The 25880-nt window shown below is 48.8% G+C and overlaps 1 protein-coding gene across 4 annotated transcripts in view; it reads left to right on the forward strand.

The window, feature by feature from the left end:
* Stpg1 (sperm tail PG-rich repeat containing 1) overlaps window positions 1–25880 on the forward strand; it is a 44548-nt gene that overhangs the window by 11287 nt on the left and 7381 nt on the right. For 3 of the 4 annotated variants that reach the window (XM_036178042.1, XM_036178041.1, XM_036178040.1), the window contains exons 3-7: window positions 1530–1648; window positions 9676–9777; window positions 13835–14005; window positions 19537–19648; window positions 23240–23405. In XM_036178042.1, the coding sequence (XP_036033935.1) occupies window positions 1530–1648; window positions 9676–9777; window positions 13835–14005; window positions 19537–19648; window positions 23240–23405 (670 nt within the window). The remainder of the gene's footprint in view (window positions 1–1529; window positions 1649–9675; window positions 9778–13834; window positions 14006–19536; window positions 19649–23239; window positions 23406–25880) is intronic. The other variant, XM_036178043.1, reaches the window with a different exon arrangement.

Here is a 25880-nt window from a genome sequence, read left to right on the forward strand (position 1 = left end):
TTAACTGGAATGTGTAGACCACTTAACGTTGAATGTGGTTAGGGATGTGGAAGTCTGTTGACTTGTGACTTCCTTTCTGTCCTTTCTGTTCGTTCTTTATTGGTTCACTCTCTTCTATTGAATATTTTTTATTTTTTAAACATTCATTTTATTTTATATGTTTGGGGCTGCATACCATGTGCATGCAGTGTTCGAAGAGGCCAGAAGAGGGTGTTGGATCCCCTGGGACTTTAAGTACAGATGGGTGTGAGCTGCCACGTGGTGCTGGGAATTGACCCTGGGTCCTCTGGAAGAGCAGCCAGTGCTCTTAACCTTGCAGCCATCTCTCCAGTCCCCATTTTAATGTTTAAAAATCACACATTTATTTTGCATGTGCATGCGATGAGGCACATGGACAAGAGAACAATTTTGGGAGTTGTTTCTCTCCTTCCACCGTGGGGCTTGAACTCGGGCGGTCAGGCTTGGCCACAAGAGCCCTTGCCCACTGAGCCACTATCTGACCCTGTATTGAACTTTTGTTTTTAATTCAAAGAGGACAGTTTTATTGGCGCTTAAAAGAAAAGCCCTAGAGCAGACAAGCAGTAAATCTCAGCAGCTGCCAGGAGGACAGAAAAGAGCAGGAGAAAATGCCACACTCGCCATGGAGTTCAGCCGCATGTCACCAGGCAGCCACATGGCGTGCGCGCGTGTGCGTGTGTGTGTGTGTGTGTGTGTGCGTGCGTGTGCGTGCGTGTGCGTGCGTGTGCGTGCGTGCGCGCGCGTGCGTGTGTGTGTGTGTGTGTGTGTGTGTGTGTGTGTGTGTTGTAGAGAAAGAGTAAGGAAGTCTAAACTACTAATATAAGTATACTTTTGTTCTGGCCATAATCCAAGAGAAAGAGATAGAAAAAGGAAAAAGGAAAAGTTGTATCTTTCTGAGTCACAAAGGTGGGCAGATCCCCTGAACCTCATGGCCACTAATAATGCTGCCTATATTGAGTTCTCTTTTGTTAGCTCACTAGGATAACTATTTGTTTGGTTGTTTGGTTGTTTATTTATTTATTGGTTTTTCAGACAGAGTTTCTCTGTAGCTTTGGAGCCTGTCCTGGACTAGCTCTGTAGACCAGGCTGGCCTTGAACTCACAGAGATCCACCTGCCTCTGCCTCCTGAGTGCTGGGATTACATGCGTGCGCCACACCACCTGGCTGTTTTTGTTTGTTTGTTTGTTTTTTTGAGACTGTGTCTCATATGTTCCAGGCTGGCTTTGAACTCAATATGTAGCCAAGGGATGACCTTGGATTTATAATCTTCCGGCCTCCAATTCCTGAGTGTTGTGAGTACAAGTGTGTGCCATCACACCTGGTATTATGTGGTGCTGGGGATGGAACCCAGGGCTTTGTACATGCTAGGGAAATACTCTGCCAGCCAAGCTGCATCTGCAGCCTAGGATGATGACTCCTTACAGTGTTTTCCTAACACGGAGCAAACACTAGCAACGTGACAATGATGCTGGTTTTTTTTATTTTATTTTGTTGTTGTTGTTGTTGTTTAGGTTTTACAGCTGCGTACCCAACTCAAGCCTCCATTCCTTATAAATACAGAATATCAATAATCCCAGAATCAGAAAAAAAGGGATTTAACAGCCAAGCCAGGAGATTCTATCACAAAAAGGTAAATGACATTATTTTCAAAATTCTTTGCTTGGATTTTAGCTGTTGTGTTTCTCTGTGAACAGCAGAGGGCAGGATCACCCAAGGAGGTGCACCATCCTCCAAGGAGGCACACTGTCAGTATGGTAAGAATCATCCTGAGTGAGGTAACCCAGACTCAGAAAGACAAACATGGTATGTACTCACTCAGGAGGATACTAGATGTATAACAAAGATGACTAGACTGCTACACAACTCCAGGGAGGCTACCTAGAAAACGGGACCCTAGGAAAGACACAGGGATCACCCAATGACAGAGAAATGGATGAGATCTACATGAACAACCTGGATGACAGTGGGAGTAATGAAGGGCAAGGTTTGAGGGAAAGAAAGCTTAGGGGAGCAGGAGATCCCAGCTGGATAAAGAACAGAAAGGGAGAACAAGGAATAACAGACCATGATAAATGAAGACCACATGAGATAGGCAGAGTGCTGGAGAGGTCCCCAGAAAACCACAATGATACATCCTCTGTAGACTGCTGGCAATGGTCGAGAGAAAGCCTGATCTGACCTAGTCTGGTGATCAGATGGCCAAACACCCTAACAGTCGTGCTGGAACTCTCATCCAATGGCTGATGGAAGTGGATACAGAGATTTTTGGCCAGGCCCCAGGTAGAGCTCCAGGTGTCCAATTGTAGAGAAAGAGGAGGGACTGCAAGAGCGTGAATTGTTGAGACCAAGATTGGAAAAAGCACAGGGACAAATAGCCAAATGAATTGAAGCACATGAATTATGAACCAAAGGCTGGGGAGCCCCGGCTGGATCAGGCCCTCTGGATAAGTGAGACAATTGAATAGCTTGAACTGCTTGGGAGGCACCCAGGTTGTGGGACCCGGACCTGTCCTTAGTGCATGAGCTGGCTGTTTGGAACCTTGGGTTTACACAGGGACACTTCGCTCAGCCTGGAAGGAGGGGACTGGACCTGCCTGTACTGAATCCACCAGGTTTAAATGAATCCCCAGGGGAGTCTTGGCCCTGGAGGAGATGGGAATGGAGGGGAGGGGCTGGGGGAAGGTGGGAGTGGAGGCGGAAGGGGGGAGGACAGGGGAACCCATGGCTGATGTGTAAAATTAAAACACAAATATAATAATAATTAAAAAAAAAAAAGAACCAGCCTGAAATTGATTGATTGATCCATCTGCTTATTTGCTGTGTTGGGTATTCATCCCAGGACTTTGCATATCCTATGTGCTTGGAAAACATAACTAGGGGTCTTACCATGTAGCCCAGGCTGGCCTTGAACTCAGGGTTCTCCTAACTTGGCCACGTGAGTGTTTGAATTGGAGGAATGTGCCAAAATTATCTCTAATTTAATTTTTTATTTTTTATTTATTTTAATTTTTTATTTATTTTTGGGTTTTCAAGACAGGGTTTCTCTGTGTAGCTTTGCGCCTTTCCTGGAACTCTGTAGCCCAGGTTGGCCTTGAACTCACAGAGATCCTTCTGTTTCTGCCTCCCGAGTGCTGGGATTAAAGGCGTGTGCCACCACCACCCTGCGATCTTTAATTTTAAAAGAATAAAAATACAAGATCTTCCAAAGCTTATGTACATGCATTATATGATAAAAACCACCCACTCTGATCTATCAGAGGGATGACATAATCCCCAGCTAACACATGGGTAAACAAGTTTCTAACCAATTTATAGTTGTGTTTGTGATGAGCTCCCCCATTAAAAATTTCCTAAAACAACAACAAAAATAAAATTCATTTAGCAATGTCTTATTGTTACTGGTTAGATGACTTAGCAGGCAAAAGTGCCTGCCACCAAGCCCTGGAACCCCGTGGTAGAGAATAGCCAATTCTTTGAAAAGTTGTCCTCTGATCTCCACCTGTATGCCATGGTATGTGCACACACGTGTGTAAATAAATAAATGCAATTTAAAAATAACGTTATACTTGGCTTTCTCTATCCATCCCCTTTTCTCTAGATCTCCAAGTCTGGGAAGTTCTGGTTGTTTCCTGGCCAGCCTTTACACTTATTTCTGGGGTTTGACCTTCTCCTTTCCTACCAGCAGGGGGCTGTAGCAACTCACAGGCATCCTGGCAGAGGCTTCACCTCTTCCTATCCCTCCTCCTTTTAAGTAGGACCCTGAGAGTAGCATGCCTTTGGAGAAGTCCCAGTCACCTTCTGCTGCATTCTGCTGGTGTCTGTCGTCCTCCCATCTTCCCTAGATGGCAGAGAAGGGGGTGGGAGGACCCTGGTTCTGAACACAGATGAGGTATGCCATCGACCCCCGCCCCAGAGCCCTCACCCCCAATGACTCTTCCTTTGTGAGCTGGAATGCGGAACTATAGAGTGGATTAAGTTCTTTTAACCTCTGAATTACCTCAGGATTCTATGAAGCCTGCAATGATACAGCACACACATATTTTAGAATCAGTCACTAGTAGCTTTGCTCAGGATGATAAATATTTGCTCAGGCTGTTTTCCTTTTTCTTAGTTTCTCTGTATTTTAGCTGTCAGCCTCTTCCCCACTTAGCTGGGTGGGTTCCCGTGCATCTGCTTTAATGATAGTGTGTTAGCTGTCCATGTCCAGGGTGTTTGCAGCTTAGTTTCCAATAAAAAGAATAGTAGCTGTCACTGACCAATCCCTAATATGTGTTAAAGCATTTTTAGATCGTATCACTGCTCTCTAGAACAATGTGAAAAGGAAGGGTTTGGTGTCTTCAGTGAACATAAGAGGAAACCGAGGCTTAGGGAGGCTAGGTGACCCACCCTTGGTCACACAACCAGGGTTTGCCACATAAGAGGCTTTAAATAAATATTTGCTGAATCAACGTTGAAAGGATTAGACCTCAACCCAGGCACAGCTCAATCCAAAGCCTCTCGCTCTTTCCACACTGGCCACACCTGCCTTTGTGGCCTTTGAGGCTGTAAACTTGGTTGATGAAAGTCAGCATGCTTCTGGAACAGCCTTGGCAAAACAGACCAATCTCCAGGGAGGGCAATAAATACTCCTTGCCGGGGTTCCATCCCACATGGCAAGCTCTGAAGACTCTGATCCAGGAACTCAAAGTACCGTGTGAAATCCTATCATGTCTCCTGCCCAGGGGGCTGACGTGGCCACCAGCCAGAACTGCAGCCACATAGATACAGGCAGAAACCACTCAGAAATCTGGTTCCAAACTGTCCAATGTGGTTGCATCCATTTGATGTGAAAACTTTCATCTGAGCCTTCGAAAGCTTTTTTGCAAAAGCATGGTCTCTACAGACCAGCCCTCTGTGCTCTCTGTCCCTAGCTAGGAGCCTTGAGAGCGGTCACTTGTCCTTTTTGGGCATCGGTTTCCTCATCGGAGGTTGGGATTGTGTAATTACTGAGGAGTTATATAATCTCCATGTCCTGAGCACAGAGAATCCACTCCTTCCATGCTGGGTGCCTGTCATTCTCATTTTTCCCGGGGGAAATGAGCGTGGAGAAGTAATACGCTTGCGCGGCATCACCCAGTAATTTAGTGAGACAATGCAAGTTAACAACAGATTCGAAACCTCCTGGCCTCGCCACCCTTCTTAAGACAGGAGGCACACACCCTGTGCTGGGCCCACACCCGGTCATCTGCTCACCTTGGAGCTGTGACCCACTTAGCCTAGCTTTACCACGGTGGTGTCCTCAGAGGCAGGCACTCATCTTTGCTGCAGCTGAGCTTCGGGGCCAGTTTATATTCCTTGTAAGGAATCCCACCCCCGGGGGGCCAGTGAGATGGCTCAGGGGTCAAGGTATCCCCTGGCAAACTTAATGATCTGAGTTCAGTCTCTGGGATCCCCCGTGGAAGGACAGGAGTGACTTCCTCAAGTTGTCTCTGGATCTCTACTCTAATGTGCTGGCACGTGAGCACCCTTGCTTATACACTTTCTTTTTCTTTCTTCCTTTCTTTCTTTTTCCTTCCTTCCTTCCTTCCTTCCTTCCTTCCTTCCTTCCTTCCTTCCTTTCTTTTATTCTTTCAAGTAAAGGAATCTCACCACAGGGGGTGTGAGGGTCCTGCACACACTTGTGTCTAAATTGGCACTTTGGATTGCTAGGAATATTATTTACAAATGTGCAGCTATCTTTACATTCCTGAGGAAACCGTGCCTCTAGGTGACAAAGCCCTCCGTGTCCAGCAGCCCCCTGGATATTTTCTTCCCTCTCTCCCATTTTCCCAAGCTATGTAGCTGTAAGGGCAACACCTAGTGTCCCTGCATTCGTTTCCTCCTCTTTTTTTTTTTTTTTTTTAAAAAAAAAAGATTATATAATATATATATATAAAATGTATGACTGCAGGAGAGGGCACCAGATCTTGTTACAGATGGTTGTGAGCCACCATGTGGTTGCTGGGAATTGAACTCAGGACTTCTGGAAGAGCAGTAAGTGCTCTTAACCTCTGAGCCATCTCTCCAGCCCCTCTTAAAAATCAGAATGTTTGCGGGGCGGTGGTGGCGCAAGCCTTTAATCCCAGCACTCGGGAAACAGAGGTAGGCGGATCTCTGAGTTCGAGACCAGCCTGCTCTCCAAAGCAAGTTCAAGGAAAGGTGCAAAACTACACAGAGAAACCCTGTCTTGAAAAACAAACAAACAAAAAAAACCAGAATGTTACACTAGATTAGCTTTTCCTTGGAGTGACAATTGCATGCCACCCACCTGCTGCCTTCCATTTGAATGAACACATGCAGACAGGACAGGGACACTGTCTTCTAAGTGGCACCATTTAAGTTGGATGATGAAGGGGCTGGAGAGATGGCTCAGTGGTTTGGAGTATTTGTGGCCCTTGTAGAAGACCTGAGTTCGATTCTCAGCAACCATATGGTGGCTCTTAAAATGCATAACAAAATAGAGTGTGCTGGCCCATGCCTGCAATTCCAGCACCCAGGAGGCTAAGGCAGGAGAATAAGCAGTTCAAGGTCACCCTTGTATAGTGAGTTAAAGTCCAGCCTGGCATAAAGAAAGCCAGCTCAAAACCAAACTAGTTAGCTATCTAACTAACTTGGTAGTTCTGTACAGGGTCTGACCGGAGATCTACCCTCCCAAACAGTCGGGGGCCAGAGTTTAAATTGTTATGAAACCATGCAAGGTTATGTTTATGGATTAACTCAGACAGAGTTTATGATGCTAAGTGTGTAGGATGCCATGCCTGGCTCCAGGTTCTGCAGCAGGACCTCCCCCACAAGCCTGGGCCCAGGAGCTGAATGCTGGCTCCCTCATGACCTCTTCAGACACATCCCAAGGTCAGGTGGATAGGGATCATGTCCTGTTTCTAGAACCTGCAGAGACTGCCCGTCCAATGAGCTCTCCAAGTGTCACCCAAGCTGTGTGTTGGGTGTGAGGAGGGGAACACATCTACCAAGCATTGCTTGCTCAGTCCCATGCCCACAAGATGGTCCTGGCTGAGGAGGCTGTGGTGGGCAATGACCTCTGTTCTGCTTACTCGGAAGTGTCTCATCTAAGAGACCATGGGGGTAGTTGTCTCCACCTGGTTTTATCCTGCCCACCCTGAGGGTCCTGCCCCACTTCCAGCAGCCTCTCAAAGGCCCTCTGCATCTGGGTTCTCTGTACCTGTGGGGGTCCTCTGGATGTTATGTAATCCAGCTCTTCCTCCACTGTAGCCTTGGGTGATTTCTCCAGTGTAAATATTACTATGTGACCGATCTCAATGACCACAGTTGGGGTTTTAACAGTTCCCATCACAGGCCAGCTCCAGCATGCATCATCCCAAGAGATTCTCTTTGGATCTTCATCAAGAGCAGATTTCGTCCCCACAGGCTAAACAGAGACAGCCCTATTCCACGTGCCTTGGACTCGAGCCATTTTGCAGTTTGACCCAGTTGATGGATGTCCAGTAAAGTTGTCAGATTTAGCAAAGGAAAATGGAGATGCTTGGATAAATTAGAATTGCAGATAGGTAATTATTTTAGTATAAGTATGTCCCAAATACTTCATGAGCTATGCTTAAGCAAAAACAGCTATTTGTTGTTTGTGATTCTAATTTACCTGGGTAGCTTGAGAGGAAGCTGTGGGTGTGTGCAGATGGACTAGGAGCTAGAGATGTGTCTTCCCTGCCCACTGTTCAGACCTGTAAGAGTCACATAGCAAGGCTGGAGAGCAGGCTTAGCAGTTAGAGCACTGGCTGCTCTTGCAGAGGACCCGGGTTCAATGCCCAGCACCCACATGACAGCTCAACTGTAACTCCAGTTCCAGGGGATCCAATGCCCTCCTCTGGCCTCCACGGGCACCAGGCACACTCATCCATGCAGGCAAGACACTCATACACATTATCATAATCAGTCACACATCACACTGCACATTCCTGCTGCAGCTGTCCCTGGTGACAGGGACCCTGGAATCTCACTAGGATCCCAGCACCTTGAGGCCCAGTGAGGTTAAAGTGACTCAAGATCATGTAGCTGACCAGCCCAGAGGACAGACTTCCTAATTCATGACCCTGGGGAAGGGTTTTTCTTTTATCCGGTACAGTCTCATCTGAGAGGCAGTTGGTGTCTGTGGTTAAGAGACTCTCATCAGACTGTTCAGGTTCAAATCTTGACTCTGACTTCTGCTGGCTGGTCAACATTAGGTCGTGTCTCTTTTGACCCCATCTTCTCAATTTCCCAATGAAGACTCAGTTAGTGAGCCATTGTGAAGAGTCAGTGTGCTGCTGGGCACAGTGGGCAAACCACAGTCCCGGAAACTGACGGTCCCCCTCTGTGGAGGATTCTTCCTTCCTACACCTGTGGAGTCATGCTTTGGACTCTTGGTCTGGAAGGCTGTGACCTCTGTCTGTTCTTCCTCTGCCTGCCTCTCTCTCTCTCCCTCTCCCTCCCCCCCCCCTCTCTCTCACACACAGACACACACACACACACACACACACACACACAGCCCCAAGATCCTGCTAACCTATGCCTCGATTCTTTATAATGAACTTCAATCACTCTGTGACCACCCTCCAGATTAGAAAGTTCTGGAAGTCACTGATGGTGCCTCAAGCTCCCCACCTAGGTAAGGCAGCAGGGACAACAGAGGCAGGTTGTGTCTATGACTGAGTGGAGCTAGCAAACTCTGGAATCTAGGTCCAAGGGCTCAAATCTGGGGTTCACTGCTTCCTTAGGTGGATTTGGTGACACACCCACTTCCAAGGGCACGCATCAGGTACTCAGCCGTTGGACTTTGGACAGATTCATCGGCATGTGCCTCATTTGTGAAATGGGGACAGTAACCCCTTCCTCACTGGGTGAAGGCGAAAATGAGATGCGCTTTAAGAAGCTCCCAGCAGGTCCCAGGAAGCTTCCCCAACAGTGAAGCGTCTCCTCATTTTCTGCCACTTGTCCCCCAGCTCTAGTCAACACTGGTGTCCCCTGAGAAACTAGCACCAGAAATGAGCTAGAAGCTTCTGGAAGCCCGGGAAGCTTGCAGCAGCAGAGCTAGCTCTGAACACGGCTTCTGCTGGCTGCTCTCTGGCTCCCGTCTCAAGTTGCCCTTGGGCCTCATGGGCTCACCTTATTTTGTCTCCAAGTTCAAGATGGCCTCATTTGGAATGAAGGTTGTTTTTGTTTCATTTTTGCTTTATAAACAGAAACACTCCCCAGTTTCCCTTCTCAGAGGCCTCAGAAGGAAGCTGAGTCAGGTGGGTGTGGTTACCATAAAATTGGTCACCCTCCCTTCTTTACCCGGCTTGGCTGATCCAGTCCACGATGCTGACAAGCACACCAGCACATTTCCCTAATGACACGAAAAACAAAACCTCGAGAACAGTGTTCCTTTAGAACTCAGGCTGGGGCTTAGTGGAAAGAGCAGGGCCTTTGGGAGACCCGACCTGGATTAGAATTCCTGCCCTCCCTTGGTAACCGAGATGGCGATTGGGCAACTCAGAGAAATGGTGGCATGAAGCTGTCACCCCTGAAAAGGACGGAGCCTGCCCTGTCGGATTAGAGGAAGGCTTAGTGTCAATGGATGGAAAGCTGGCGGAAAGGGTGTTGAAGTTACCATGCCCAGTGACGCTGCATTCTTGTCCTTTGCAGGACGACATCCCAGGCCCTGGGTTCTACAATGTCATCCACCAGTCTCCAGTGTTCAACAATGTCTCTCTTTCCAAGAGAGGAACCTGCACTTTTCCCTCCACGGTGAGAGCCTACACACTCAGTCAGTCCTTCTGTCCATACGGTAGACAGCTGGTCCTTTCTCTCCAAAGATCCCTGTTCTGATTAAGACAGCAACCACTTCCTGTGAATTCACACACAAAGATGAATCTGAGCACATGTCTTTAGGCCGTTTGTCTCCATGGATGCATGTGGACGAGGTGGGGGAAGAGCCAGGACTTGGTTGTCTTCCTGAGGCTTTTAGCTATGCCAGGGAAACCGCTGTGTCTGCCCCCAAATGATTTTTTTTTCAAGACAGAATTTCTCTGTGTAGGTTTGGAGCCTGTCCTGGACTAGCTCTGTAGACCAGGCTGGCCTGGAACTCACAGAGATCCGCCTGACTCTGCCTCCCGAGTGCTGGGATTACAGGCCTGCGCCACCACTGCCCAGCCCCAAAATGATTTTTAACACTTGCTTCATATAACTGGGTTGTTCAAATCATTGGGAAGTTGGATGGACCAAAAAAGAAACTAGGGGTGTGTTTGAGGGCATGTAGGTTAGGGGGTGCTTCTGCCAAAGCTGATGGCCTGAGATGGATTGCTGGGACCCACATGGGAGGAGAGAGCTGACCTCTGATCTCCACGCTTGCATCCTGGCATGTGCATCCCCCCTATACTAGATACACACACACACACACACACACACACACACACACACACCACACACACACACAGAGAGAGAGAGAGAGAGAGAGAGAGAGAGAGAGAGAGAGAGAGAGAGAGAACACACACTGGGCCTGAAATACAGGAATCTTCATGTTACCACATGTGACTTTGTCTTTGCTGAGAATTCTTCAGTCAAACACACAAATGAAGCACCAGTGAGCCTGAGCAGATGTGGGTGAAGACAGCATTGTTCCGTTTTTGTGTTGGTGTGTGTGTGCTGAAGATGGCATCCATGGCTGTCACCACTGAGCTATGGCCTCAGCCTTAAGGGACTCAAGCAAGGGAGCGAGCCAACAGAGCAAGGTTGCCTGAGGTGAGAGAGCAGAGCCAGAATCTGCCATCAATACACATGTGCCAGCTTGTCCCTTTAAAGGTTATGACAGTCTCTTGCACAGACACAGCCAATGCCTGACACGGGGCCTAGCTTTTTATTACTCTCACACAATGGGACCATTTGAATGCAGCCACCTCTTGTGGGGAGTCGGGCTGGCAGGGTGGAATATTGAGGAGCAAACTGACTTAGGCGTGAAGGTTCACGGTCTCCGAGCCTTCAGCAAAGGCACGGGTAGACAGGCCTTGAGCTCCCGGTCAGGAGGAAGACCCCAAAGCGGCCATCACAGAAGTGCCTCATCGCAGGCACGTGCCACAGCAATGGCCCCGGAACCAGAGACCTCCTCCTGACTCAGCTGTGGAGCCTGGATGTGACCTCGAGCACGTCACCCTTCTGTGTCCCAGTTCCTCAGAGACTCCCTGGAGGCTCTGGGCGAACTGCAGTGAGAAAGACTTTGAAAGTGCAGAGCAGTGTGAACAGGCCACGATCTCGCACTGTGGCCGCCGCCCGAGTCACCCTTCAGACTGCCCAAAGCGCCTAGGTTCTCTCTGAAGACTCCTCTGCCAGACAGTGCACTACCATTCCTTGGTGCCAAGAGGGGCTGGACTGGAGATCAGTGAGGGTGAGGACCCTGCTGGTCTTCTCCAGCAGTGACTGTCAAATGGTTCAGCTATCCATCCAGAGGAGAAGGCCTGAACTGTAGAGTCCAACCAGGCCTTTCACTTCTTAAAAGAAAAAAAAAGTCCCAGAAGAAAGGAGATATGAGTATGCCCCATCCTTGATGCAAGACTTCAGCTTTATAGTTGTTTTAAAGAAAAGGTTTGTTTTAAATTATTTGTCTAGGGATGAGTGCAGGCCAGCAGAGGGTGCCAGGTCCCCAGGAACTGGAGTTATAGGCTGGTCTAAGTTGCTTGATGGAGGTGATAAGAATCAAATCCAGGTCCTCGGTAAAATGCTAGACGGAGCCATCTCTCCAGCCCCAGCTTTATATTTTTAAATACTTGCGTTTCTTTGTTCTTGGGAAGGGGGCCTTAAGTGGTTTGTAGTACCTGACTGTAGGTCCCACATGGTCTCTAGTTTCTGTCCAAACTAGATGAGGGACAGAGGGCCTTTTCCCCACTTCTGGGTTCCAAGACTCGAGGCAATTCAAGTCTCCCACCTCAGAGGATCACAAGGGCCCAGAGGAGTGTGACTGGGGTGAGGCTGCCAAAAATGTCGTGGGCCTATACATTCTACACACTTCCTTGAGAAGGTTTGTCGCCTCTCCGAGTTTAAACGATATAAAGCACCTCATTAAGGCACTCCAAGTTTTGTTCTAGAATCTTCTACAACGCTGACCGAGAAGCTAAATGAGATGGGGGGGGGGGGAGGATGGAGGGGTGCACAGCTGGAGACTGAGTGCTGCAGACACTAACCCTGTTCTGACGCCTCAGGGAACTCGGCATCACGGGACTCTTGTTTAGAACGTTCTCCTCCCCGCCCCCCCCCCCAACATAAAAGCAATGTCTCTGAAGGGAAAAAAGATACCAGGGTGGAAAAGGTTTGCTGTCCCTCCAGGGCCGTGCCTCCTGACCCATTTCTCTTTGGAGTGCATTTCTGATCCGGGTCATGGGGTGGAGGCAGACAGCCTTGCTGAAGATGGTGGTCCCACAGCGTTTTATTAGCAGAGTGGAGTGTTTTCTTCTGTGAAATGGTCATAATGTCTGTTGCTTAAAGTTATACAGACGAAAGGCAACAAAAGACAAACACATGGCCCAGAGGTGAAGGCTGCCGCCAGGGGCGTAGTCTTTGCTGCCAGGGGAACACTGAAGCACCTTACAGCCAGAGCTGGGATTTGAACCCGGGTTAGAATCCAGATGAGGGCAACCCTGCTTCTGGTGAAAGCCACACCTCCATGCCACCGTTGAGAGCCATGCCCACCCAGCCCTCGAGGAGGGGGAGAGGGAAGTAAAGGTTGTTCCCAGCTTCCCCCACTTCCTGGGTGCCTGGGTGGTGTTGACCTCTGTTGAGTGGAGAAAAACCAGGGTAGCGTTCCCAAGCTTTTCACCATTAAATTATGGGAAGCTTTTGTTTTATCAGATTCGAATACTAGCCAGGCTGTCATAGGGTAAGGAGATGTTATCATCAAGTTTCTGTGGCTTTTGCCCCCATTCATGTGGCAAACACTAATCGTGTTTGTTTTTGAACTGGAAATAGTTTATCATGGACTCCGGAAGGGGCCGGAATTGGTTCTGTTGAAACGTAAGTGTTACAGGGTTTTTATGAATGCAGTGATTAGTTGTTGTTCTTGGTGTTTTTGTGTGTTTTTTTAGACAGTGTCTTGCTGTGTAGCCCAGACTGGCTTCAAACTCACTGTCTTCCTGTCTCTGCCTCCCAAATTCTGGACCACAGGTGTGTGCCACTGCACCCAACATGAAAACAGTGATTTGTTAGGAATGGGAGGCTGAGTGAACAGCTATCCCTGCATAGCCCTGCCCCTTTAAGCTAGCTGCACCAGCTCCCTGCAGATACCACAGGCTAACCCTCCTATCACAGAAGCCACCCCATAGCTCATGAGGCAGGTGGAAGTGGCCAGGAGCAGGGTGCAGTGAGAATGCATTCCTGGGAAAATCACTCTCTCCAGGTCCCAAACAGATGACAAATACTTTAAATTAGTTTACAGAAGTTGGAATGGGTCTGAACTTGCATTTCCCAAGAGCGAGCCCTTAAAGCCCGAGGTCCAATTACCACCATTGGTTGCTACAGTCTTGCCTCCTAGGGAAAAAAAATGCTTGTAAGCTGGGCTTGGTGGCTAGTGGCCAGCATGCCAGCACTGGGGAGGCCGAAGCAGGAGGAACATTGCAAGTCTGAGGCCAGCCTGAGCCCCAGTGAGCTTCGGGCCAGCTTGGGCTGCACAGTGAGAGCCTGTCTCAACAAATAAACAACCAGGCAAGCAAGCAAGCAAGCGATCAGACAGCAATGGACTTGGGGCAGGGTCCTTTTCTTTTGACCTGTCCTCACAGCCCGGGGTCACGTGACGATGCTGATTCTTTTCCTCCTTCCTCAGTGTGCCCGGCTGGGCAACATCATTTCTAAATATCCTGCTGCCAATGCCTACACCATCCCCTCAGAGTTGGTTTCCAAGAAGGACTTCAGCAATTCCTGTTCTAGCATGTTCCAGCTGCCAAGCTTCATGAAAGTGGTCAAATCGGAAACCCCTGCCCCAAACCAGTACCATGTAAGGACATCGCCCGCCTTGGTCCGGGGCCTGTGATGAAAGGGTGTGTTGCAATGTTCAGGGAAGAGTGTGAGCCTCGGGGAAAGGGCATTTTAACCCTGGGGGTCTGCCAGTGAGCATTGTGAACAAGCTGGGGGAGGAGAGAGGGGTGAAGGCAAGAATCTGAAGGTCGGGCAACGGTAGAGGGCGGCAGGGAGCTGCAGGAAGATGGCTTCATCCCTCTCACAGAGCCACCTCTCTCACAGAGCTTGTCAGGGTTTTTCTTCTCTGTCATAACAGATGCACACTTACCATCTCAGCTGCTGACACAATTCATGTACTTTTTAGAATTTGATAAGGAAAACCCAGCTTCTTTCTATATCTGAAAATTGTCAGGTTTTTTGTTTTGTTTTGGTTTGGTTTTTTTGAGACAGGCTCTCACTATGTAACTCTGCCTGTCCTGGAACTTGCTATGTAGTCAAGGCTGGCCTTGAACTAACAGAGACCCACCTGTCTCTGCTCCCTCAGTGCTGGGATTAAAGGTGTCTGGAATCATTGTGTGTGTGTGTGTGTGTGTGTGTGTGTGTGTGTGTGTGTGTGTGTGTGTATGGTAGCAGTAGGTGCTCTGCACAGAACGGAATGGGTGGGAAAGGGTGCCTGTAAGAAGCTGTAGTCAGACTTTCTTTGGACTACCAGCTCCCAAATAATGACACGGAGACTTCTTACTAAGTATGAAAGCTTGATCTTAGCTTAGGCTTGTTCTCAACTAGCTCTTATAACTTAAATTAACCTGTTTATATTAATTCTGTCACGTCGTTGGTTACCTCTGCTCAGTACTGTGTGCTCCACTTCCTCCTGTCTGGCTGGTGAACAGCACCTCTTTTCTTCCCAGAGTTCCTGTCTCCAGAAGTCCCACCTGTCCTCTCCTGCTTAGTTATTGGACATTAGTTCTTTATTAAACCAACCAGAAGGTGCCTGGTTGAACAGGTGAGGTTAAACAGACACATCTTCATAGTGCACAGAAAGATTATCCCGTGACAGGAAGCTTTAGCTCAGATCTCTACTCTGCCATACTCTGTGCCTGGCCCACGCTCCACCAGCCTTCCCAGGGCTTGGGTTGTTGATCTGTATCGTGGGGGGAGGTGTGTTCATCTTCCAGACTCGGTGAAGACACTCATGGGGAGAATCTACGTTGAGGAATGAGTGCAGTACCCGGCGCACGGTCTCCAATGATCCAGGGAAGGGGGTGGGCCACCTTTGGTTAGCCATGGGGTCTGTGGAGCCACCACTATAAAATGGGAGCAGTGACATCTGCTTTAGGGGTGATGTAAATGCCAGGAAGAGCATAAACCCACGTGAGCACCCTGAAATCCAGGATGTGACCCCCCCAATCCCACACAGAAGGTGTGAGCCACAAAGGGCTGCATTTCAAAGGACTTTGGTCCCAGATACCTCATTCTCAAGTTCCTCTTTTGAAACACGATTTCTAAGTCATGTTTATTTGTCTACAGAGCTCTTGGGCCAGCTGCCATGCTCAGAGCAGGGTGGTGCTGGCTGGGTCAGCGCTGGGCAGTGGTAACTTAATGAGGACAGCTGCATCATTTAGAAATTTATAGTAGCACCATATAGAACTAAAAAGGAATGGGTAAAATGAACTTTTGTAACATCTTGTTTATATATATAAACTTTTGCAATATGTTTTGTAATATATCCCAGTAGATCCAAAATGTCATTGTTTTGACATCAATCACATATTGAGGTAAGATATTTCAGGAGGACCCTTGTCTCGTTTGAAGTCTTTGCAGTTTGATATGTATTTGCTATTTACACCTATTTTAATTTTGGATCAGTCATGTTTCCAGGGCTGATTGTGGCTACTGTATTGGCCATGCTATTCTAGAATGTTTCACTGGAATAATTGGCCCCTGGTGATGATGATGATGATGTGTTGATTATAGCAGAGGTGTGCTTTGCCCAGGCTGAATGAGCTGGTCTATGAATTACGTGGTCCTTGCACTAATTCCTAGTAGAGTACCAGACATGTTATTGTATTTCATGGTTTACCTGATTCCAGTTCACAGTAGAGGATGCTAAGATGAGTGTGTGTGTGTGTGTGTGAGCGTGCACGCATATGTGGGTAGGTATCCTTGCCTTAAGTTTCCCAGCTCAGTGCTTCCACACACATGTACACACATGTTCAGGAACATCACACACACACACACACACACACACACACACACACACACACACACACACTCAGAAACTTAAGGGAGATAAACAGATAAACATTTGGAATCTGAGAAAGTATGTACAGAGTACTAGAGGTTGACAGTACTATGCTCTCTAGACTCAGTAGTCAGAGGCTGAGAACTAAGGATTGGAGGGAAGGCCAGAGTTGAAGGAAGAGCATAGCAAAGGTCCTGAGACAGCAAAGAGGAACTGGAGAGGCCGAAGGTGTTATGAGCCAGGTGAGAAGAGAAGTAAGATATATTAAGTAAGTATATTCTTAACCCAGTAGATCCGAAATGTTGTTTTGACACCGGTCACATATTGATATAAGATTATTAATGAGGTATTTCAGGGGGACCCTTGTCTCACTGGACGTTTATGGAGTTGGATGTGCATTTGATATTTACAGCCTGTCTTATTGGGGATCAGTCATATCTCTGTGCCCTGGAAAGCCCCGGAGGGGGTCTGGGAAGGGTGGTAATAACCTGAGGAGGTTTCTAGAACACCTTTTCCAGACTGCAGTGTGGTTCCAGAGAGGAGACTGTTAGGCTTGTAGGAGAAAGGAAATGTATGGTTTGAGAAGGATCTGCACAGTACGAGGCCCTGGCTACCTGGGAGACAGGCATAGCTCTGGCCCTTTGAGCACCCCTCCATGGCCTCCTTGGTTGCAGTGGAAGGTTGATCTAGCTTGAGCTTTGCCTGGATGCTTCCAGTCCTCTGTGTGCACCCGAGGCAGTCGGCTGCACCCTTGCACTGACCCGTGGAGCCCTGGCACAGCAACATGTGTTAAATGTTCGTCATCAAATGAATGACATCTGGACCCACACAGCTGGGAATCTGCAAGTGACCAAGGTCCAGACCAGAAGTTTTTTCTTTATGCCAATCCATGCATGGTGTGTGTGTGTGTGTGTGTGTGTGTGTGTGTGTGTGTGTGTACCTGTGTGTACATGTTAAGGCATCAGGTGTCTTTCTCTATTGCTGTCTACCCTTTCTATTATCTATCTATCATCTATCTATCTATCTATCTATCTATCTATCTATCTATCTATCTATCTATCTATCATCTATCATCTATCTTGAGAAAAGGTCCTCCCCTACTGGCTGGCCAGTGAACCTCAGGGACCCTCCTGTCTCTGCCTCCCCAGAGTGTGCCACTGTTCCTGACTTTTTATGCTGAGTGCTAGAGGTGTGAACTTGGGTTTGTATGTTTATTCAGCAATCCTTTTAATGGCTAAGCCATTCCCCCAACCACATAGAGTGCATGGATTTTGTTCATGACTGTTTCAATGTGACTGAACATATGTATATTTTGAATAATATGCAATTAAGCCCTGGAGAAATCCAGCATACAGAATAGAATTTCTATGTAATTCTACTTCCCTTTTTTAAAAAAAAGTTTAGTTTTTAAAATTATGTGTATATGCGTGTAGGGTGTATGTGTTCCTTAGTGCAGGTGCCCTTGGAGGCCAGAGGCATCCATCTTTTGGAGCTGGAGTTATAGGCAGTAAATAATGAGCTGCTTGGTGTGGGTGCTGGGTACCGAACTCTGGTCCTCTGCAAGAGCAGTATGTGCTTTTAACCGCTGAAATATCTTTCCCGCCTGGTGCCAATCCCCGTATGATGCCGGTTCCCAGGGCAAAGGCCTCCAAGAGCTAGGTGCAGTTCCTTCAGGGTCTTCACATTCACACACACTCCTCCTGTCTGTTTTGGAGTCCAGGTGTATTTCCGCTTAACTACAGGGTGGCGGGGGGGGGGGGGTCCCTCTCTACAGAACTTCAGTAACCCAGCTTTGTTCTGTTGTTACCTGCTGAGTATTTTCTTAGGCTAATGATGAAATCTTCCTGTGGATTCTCAGGCATACAAAAATGCCCTGTTTTCCACAGGTTTTCTGTCTGGGTAAAGAACAAAGCCAGGGAACTGTTTTGTCTGCAGGGGGCTTTTCCACAACCTGAAGAACAATGGTGGCGGCAACAGGCAAGGAGCCCAAAGGCCATAATCCCGTTAGCCATGCTGTGCACTGAGCAACTTGCCCGGCCTGGGTCCGGCTTCTCCTTTGGAGTCCTTTGCTGTGGGGGTTGTTATTATCTTCCCTCTGGGCCTGGTCCTCTCCTGTCCAGTAATTAGCCTGCCCATCTGGCCTTTGTGTAGGAGCTCTCTGCACGGAACCTGCCATCAGGACCCTGGGAAAAACCTACATTCCTCCACCTCTGTGAGCACAAAATCAAAATGCCACCTGCCTTTCTCAAGAAACTTTTTTTTTTTTCAAACAAAGAAGTATCAGGGAGAATCAAGCCATCCCAGCCCCCAGGAATAGTTTCACTCATTCAGCAAATATTCCCAGCACTCTTGGGCATAATTTTATTGCTCCTGTTATCTACAACTACAGGAGACTGACTGCAAATAGGCACTTCAAATATTTGTGATTCGTGCATAACAGAAGAGTGATCTCAGGCCCCTGAGGCCCAACCCCCACCCCATCATTTTTAGAGTTCTGAACACATGGGACGCTCTCTCATGCATAGTGCGTGGATCAGCCAAAATTCTTAACTTCTGGTCTGTCCAGAAAAGCAGAGAGAAGAGAGTGATTGCAGACTTGATCATAATCTTGAGCGATAGGACTCTGTGCACCCCACATGCCCTGTTTAGAGAGCACTGTTTGCACAGAGAAAAATGCAGCCAGGGACCAGGTTGGGAGGCAAAAGAAATACAAGCGAGCTGGGACAGCACTGCATGGCACACTCAGTAAAAATACCTCCTGAATGGCAGTGGGTGCAGCTGGCCCGTGGCACACAAGACCCTAGCTAGAACTGAGAAGAAACAAAGAAACAAAAACCCCAACTTTCTCTAGATGGTTTGTGATGTTCCCCCCACCTCCCCACCGCGCGCCCACAACGAGGCTCTGAAACAAGCAGAGTGGGGGTCATCAGATGCATTTTACAGAGAGAGAGAACTCAGGCTCAGAGAGATTAAACCACCTGAGCAGGGCAATGTAGCCGTAGGCAGGCGGAAGAGGGGCCAGAGACCAGGCTCTTCAGGTTTCTCTCCAGCCATTCTCTTCTGGCTTCACCTTGGTGTGCGTGCATGCGTGCTTGTGTGTATTCATGCATGTGTGAGTGTGTGAGTGCATGCGTGCTTGTCACAGACCACTTGAGCTAAGTAGATGGTAAAGTCACAGCCACAGTCACCTTTTCAACACATGTCAATTCTCCTTCTAAAAAGGACAGGTTTAAATTTGGCTCATATTGGCCACCTGTCCAGGCAGAGTGTCAAAGATACAGAGGGGGCAGGCACCGAACACACAGAATGTGTTTTCTCTCACACAGGCCGCCAGCGCCAGCTGCAAACAGAGAAGCAATCTCTCTGCTCGAGTTGGGTTTCTGTCAAAAACAGAAAGAGGAGTCTTCCCCTTGGCCTGCTCAGGAGGGCCAGCTCCAGGTAAGCAGCGGCTTGGCTCTGGTTCTTTGGGCACCATCTCCCTACAGGGAACCTGTTTGGAAGAAACTTGGTGTGTGTGTGCGTGTGCGTGCGAGTGCGTGTGCGTGCGTGCGTGCGTGCGTGCGTGTGTGTGGAGAGAGAGAGAGAGAGAGAGGAAGTACAGAACAGAGAGATGATGATAAGGGACCCAGTAGCTCGGCACATGTCCCCTAAGCAGCCTTCTTGACATGGTCTTTTGGGGTCAGACACACCAGCTCTGGGCAGTCAGGTGGGGAAGTGGCCTCAGCCACTTCCCTTTGACAGAGAGGGAGAGTGGAGGTGACACCACCTCAGAGGTCACTTCCTAAATCGCCAGGTGGGTCCTGACTGCATTTCCCAGTGTTTAGTCCTCAGGGAGTGTTCTGCCTGCCTGTGCCCATAGTCCTGCAGTGCACGCACGGAGGAAGATGCTCAGAGTTACAAAACATGTCCAGTGTCACTGACCATTACTTAGCATCTCCAAGCCCAAAGACGCCTGACTAGAGCCCTGCTCCCCTTCGTATCCTCAGCGCCTTCTGGAACCAGGACCCAGGAACACATCAGAGCTTGCCTGAATTATTCCAAAAGGTGGCAACACCCCTGTGCTCCCACACTTCCATCCCTGGAGAACATCCTAGTGGATCAGTTCAGAGCGGTCTAGAAGAGTCCACATAGCCTGACCCCCAGCCTTGCCCAGCCAAGCCTGGAGCTTTGGGCCCCAGAACCCAGAGGAAGGGCAGGGAGGCTAGGGTGTGGAGAAAATTGCAGGGCACGTCAGATTTCAGCAAATCCAGATTAAAGCCAGAAGATCAGGCTGAAGCTAAGTAACAAAACCATCACTAATTAGGAGGCTCAGCGCAGCCACAATGCACCCCCTCCCCCGCACCAGCCCCACAAAGCCCCACCTTGTTTGTTTATACAGCAGAACAAAGCTGGCACCCTTGGGGTTTAGCCAGAGGCCCCACCACAGAGTCCTGAGATGGGGGCATCACATTCAACACAGAGGCTCCCCAGGGTCCCCGAAACAAAGAACAGAATGGGGACGAAACTGCTCCTCCAGCCCAGGGTGAGTGTCCCCCTTGTTGGGGGCATCCAGCTGCTCCCTGATGCCTTTCTTGGAGATGACTGATGTCTTATAGCATCACCCTGTGTCCTCTTCATCATTTTTCCAGTAGAAAAGTGAATTCTGTTTAAAACAAAGTCACCCTCTCAGAAGACAGGAAGCAGGCAGAGTGCTTGAGTTTGGGGCCAGCCAGAGCTAAAGAGTGGAACTCCATCTCTAAACAAAAACTCATTAAACAAAACAAAACAAACAAAACGAAACAAAACAAAAAAACCACAAAGTCAAATTTATAGTGCCTTGAGAATTTGAACTTATCAACCCTTCAGGGCCACCACTACTAAGATTTTCCCCACTTTTCTGGATCCCACCAATTCTACTAAATTTATTTTCCTGGCATGATTCCTCTTGACCCCCCCACCCCCACCCCCATCTCAGCCCAGTGACAGTCATGGTCACTTGTGCATGAATGTCATGCTAGTATGTATAGATGTTCAAGTTGTGTGTTACTTTTCCATTCATGTACATCTTTAAAAATATGTTAGTATGTGGCACCTGTAATCCCGATATTTGGGAGGCTGAGGCAGGAGAATTATTAAAATAGGAGATTCTGTTTTTTAAAGGGGGTGGGGCTGGGAGATGGCTCCATTGGCAAAATGCTTGATGAGGGCACATTGATTTCTACCACTGAGTGGGAAAGCCCGGAGGAGTGGCAGGTTCCTGTAATTCCAGAGCTGGGGAGGCAGAGACAGGGACCCGTGGATGGACAATCAGTGTAGCCAATCCCAGGACCCTGTCTCAAAAATATAAGGAGGGCTGGCAGGATGGCCTAGTAGGCAAAGACACTTGCTGTCCTCAGGACCAAATGGTGGAGAAGCAACTCTCTCAAGCTGTCCTCTGACCTCCATGTGTATGCTGTGGCATATCTGTAAATGCACACATATGTGCCATGAATAAATAAATGAGAAGACTTGTAAAAGGCAGAGAGTCATTGAAGAAGACACTTGGAATTGAACTCTGGCCCCCGCATGCACCAGTACATAGAGGTGCACACATGCAAATAACAAAAAGTACAAACAAAAACAACAACAAAAAAACCCAGGCCATGCACAGGTGGACTTCTGGCATTTGAGAGTGTCATGTGGAACTTGCCTTCCACATACTTTTCTGGATGCTGAGGCTACACTCTGTTCACACTGAGGGGCCTGCCTGGAGCTTTTCCATTCCATTGACCAATGCCCCTAATTTCTGAGTGATGGGAAGCTTGGACCAATGTGAGCAGGTGTCTGAGGGCCTTTGCCCAGTATTACATTTCATTTCTCCCAAACACCTGTATCCACTCCCCGAGCTGTGAGAATTTAGGGGATGAGACTGCTCCCTGCTCTCCCTCCAGCTCAGGCTGTTCTCTCCCCTTTTAAGCTTTGTGCTTAAGTGAAGTGAAGTTGATTATGGTTTCTTCAGTCAGAGCATGGGGTATGGGCTTTGCACACAGCAGATTCTCTCTGTGAGAGCCTATTGTGCAGGGCTGGAGAGATGGCTCAGTGGTTAAGAGTTCTTGCTGCTCTTCCAGAGGTCCCAACTTCAGTTTCCAGCATCCCCTTGAAGTGGTCCACACTGTCTGGAATTCCAACTCCAGAGGATCTGACCCCTCTAGGAACACTTACCCTCAACATGCCCTCATGCAAACAAAGACACCTAAAAATAATAAAATTAAAAATTAAAAACCTATTGCTTAGGGCCTGGGGAGGTAGTTCCTTGGGTAGGGGTACTTGCTGTACAGGCATGAGGATCTAAGTTCAAATCCCCATTACCTATGTAAAAAGCTGGGTGTGATCACACATGCTCCCATAACTCCAGTGTTGTGGAGCACAGAGGCAGAGGAATTGTTGGGGTTTGTTGGCCACCAGCCTGGTCAGTGAGTGATCTCTGAAATAAGGCAAAAAGTGACAGGCCATGGCAGAGCATCCCTGGTCTTTGTGTGCACACAGGCATGTATGCCTGCACATCCATGAATGTATAGCACACACACACACACACACACACACACACACACACACACACACACACACACACACACACTCCCACACATCCTATGCTTATTTGACATTTACAAACTGTTAAGATAGCACTCAGCTGTTGGAACCACCCTGAAACCTGAGTGTTTACTCTACAGAGGGGAAAGTTGTGCCATCCCAGGGCTGCCCCAGTGTTTGGGGTGTGCGTTAGGTGACTGATTGGATGGATGTCCTCTGGCTAGCTAATTCCGCATGGCCCTGGGTATAGGTATGAAGGGTGAGCCCCACATGGCCAGGCTGCTCTGAGGCCCATGGGTTAGTGTGTGACCCAAGCGGAAGGTTGGCTTTCAGCCCACACAGGCAACCTTCCCGTTGGACCCACTGGGACCCACTGAAGTGGCGCTGTCACTGTGCCAGCTGTGAGAGCTGGTGGCAGGTGCTGCTTTTTACCAGTCTGGATAGAGCGTCTCACCCTGTGTCAATGTTCTCTCTGTTCAGGGCACTATAATGTCAACGAATCTTTGGTGAAGCAGTCGCCAAAGATCTTAGTGTCCTGCTTCAAATCCAAAACTGGTCGTGGATTAAAACTGACGTCAACAGGCCCAGGGCCTGGTTACTACAACCCCAATGAACACACCAAGATTCTGAAAAAGCCTCATATCCCGTGAGTTCTGCATTTTTCTTCTGAGGTAGCCCCAGGGGATGCTGAAAGGGGCAAAATGAGAATGGGCACCATTCAAGCAAGTCCCAGTCCAGGGGCTCCTGCCACCACGTTACAATGCTCAATAAGCCATTGGAGAGTATATGACTTTAACTGAGTAGCATCTGTTAGGAACATGCCCCCCCCCACACACACAATAGTAGAATCACCATATTTGCTTCCTGGAGGATGGAGCTGGGCTTCAGGAAGGTTGAGGGATTAGCCTGAGTCCACACAGCTCACATCCTGCCAACAGAATTCTGGGCTGTCAGGGTCTTAGTGTGTTCCCCACGAAGCTAACTTCTCCTGGGGCCACAGTTTCTCTGTTTTTATAATATGGTGCCTCCCCTGTGCTCGCTTGGGGAGATGCAGAAGCTGGGGCACACTTACCGATGCACTGATGGAGAATGGCTGGATTTGAACTTGGCTCTGCTGTGTTCATGCTGTGTGGCCCTGGGCAGCATGTATTACACTCTGTGAGCTCTCATTCCTTTCTCTGTAAAGCTAAATGGGTTTAATTCATGCCTCATAGGGTTACTTTCAGAATTAAAATTTGTCAGGCATACAGTAGGTACAAATGGGGACTTAATATTAACACAGATTTAAGGAGAAACAGAGCTAGGTGGGTTGGTTCATGCTTGTAACCCTAGTACTTTGGAAACTGAGGCAGGAGGATTGAGAATTCAAGGCCAGCCTGGGCTACATAGCCAGACCCTGCTTCATCAAAACAGGGTTGGGAGGGTGGAGAGAGAAAGCTGCATCACCGTTTAAAATAGATGCTGCTTGAAAAGTTCTATTTTTATTTTATGTGCATGGGTGTTTTGCCTGCGTGTATGTTTGTGCCCCACATGTCTGCGGTGCCCATGGAGGCCAGAAGAGGGTGATGGGTCCTCTGGAACTGGAGCTACAGATGGTTGTGAGCTGCCTTGGGGGTACTGGGAACCTAACTCCTTGCCCCTGAACCCCCTCTCCAGCCCTGCTATACATCATTTCTAATGTTACTTTCATCTAAGAGACTCAAAGGCCTTCAGTGCTTGAGAATTCCTCGGATGGCTGTGGAACTTGTAGAACTAATTGCACATGATGTTGATCTTGTCATCGTCTGAGCCTTCAATCCTGTTGCACCCCTCCCCCCCACCCCCCACCTCCCTTGCAGGTCCAACCATGGCAAGGGCGACCCCCAGGGTGGGGGCTGAGTGTGTGGACACCTGAGCCCCTCCCCAGAGGCCAGGCAGGTGTCACGGCCACAGCTGCAGTGGGCTAGACATCCAGGCAACTGCTAGGGCTCTGGAAACATTGGGCACCATCTGGCTGTCAGCCTGGGGCATGGGGCAGGAATCTGGACTCTGTGAAGTCAAATGGGAGCTGGAGAAGGGACTCAGGCTTAGATGGAAGCTACTAGTAAGTTCCCTCTGTGGTCCCACTGTGGGATTCTAGAGGATCCTTCCCAGGCCCTGGGGCGGGCCACCAGGGCTACATCCACTCTAAAGGTCAGAGACTCCTTCCTTCAGGCTGGCTCGAGTCCCCTCTGCATAGGAACTGTTCCTTGGTCTCCCTGGGGAATGCTGCAGTAAGGGGCAGAGGATTATCCTCCATGGAGTCTCTCTTCTTGCCTCCTTGCTGAGTGGACTTGATTTTCTCCGCTGTGACTCCTGCGAGGCTGAATGAAGCAGAACTTGGAAACGGTTGTTACTTTTCCCAGCTGACGCCTAAGAGCCGCGCATATTTATGGAGGCCATGTGATGTTTGGATGCATTACCTAATGTTCAAACTGGGAGACGTCTGTCCTCTCAGACATCTGGCTCTTACTCACTACAGCTGAGATTATTCTATAGCCTACTGAAATAGGGTACAGCTGTGCTTTCGCATGGTGCCTCAAACCCACAGCCCGGACCTGGAAGCTTCAACAAGGAGGACCCACTGCTGAGCTTTCTGTAATGGTAGCTGTAGGGCACTGCCACACTGGAGGCTGGCGCTTGTGCCTCGTGAGATGCGGCTGAGGAATGTGTTGTGGGTGTTCTCGGCCTTCGGCTGCCCAGCTGACTCAAAGCTAGGAGGATTTGTTGGCTTGCGAGTGTTAGCCAGGGTTTCACTTCTCGAGTTCCTCAGTACCCATCCTAGGGGTGACTCAGTGAGGCAGGGCAAGGCATGGTGAGGGCTTTGAGATCAGAATGGGGTCCTCCCAGTGCCACCTCCGCCAGGTGGAGGAACACCCAGACTCCTCTCTGACCACTTCCTGGAGTCTCTAAGCCAAAGGCTTTGCATAGCATGCCGTCCTGTCAAGGGTAGCCCAAGAATCAAGCCCCTTGGCCCGGCTCCAATTCAGTAATTACACTGGGCCAATTATGCTGGGCCCACCTAAAGTTCCTGGGGATTGTCAATTCGCTGTGGGATGCATCTTCCCAGGCAGCTCATCTGTCACTGCCCCTACCCTGAAGA

The sequence above is a fragment of the Onychomys torridus genome, chromosome 2 (assembly GCF_903995425.1).
Source record: "Onychomys torridus chromosome 2, mOncTor1.1, whole genome shotgun sequence".
Lineage (NCBI taxonomy): Eukaryota > Metazoa > Chordata > Mammalia > Rodentia > Cricetidae > Onychomys > Onychomys torridus.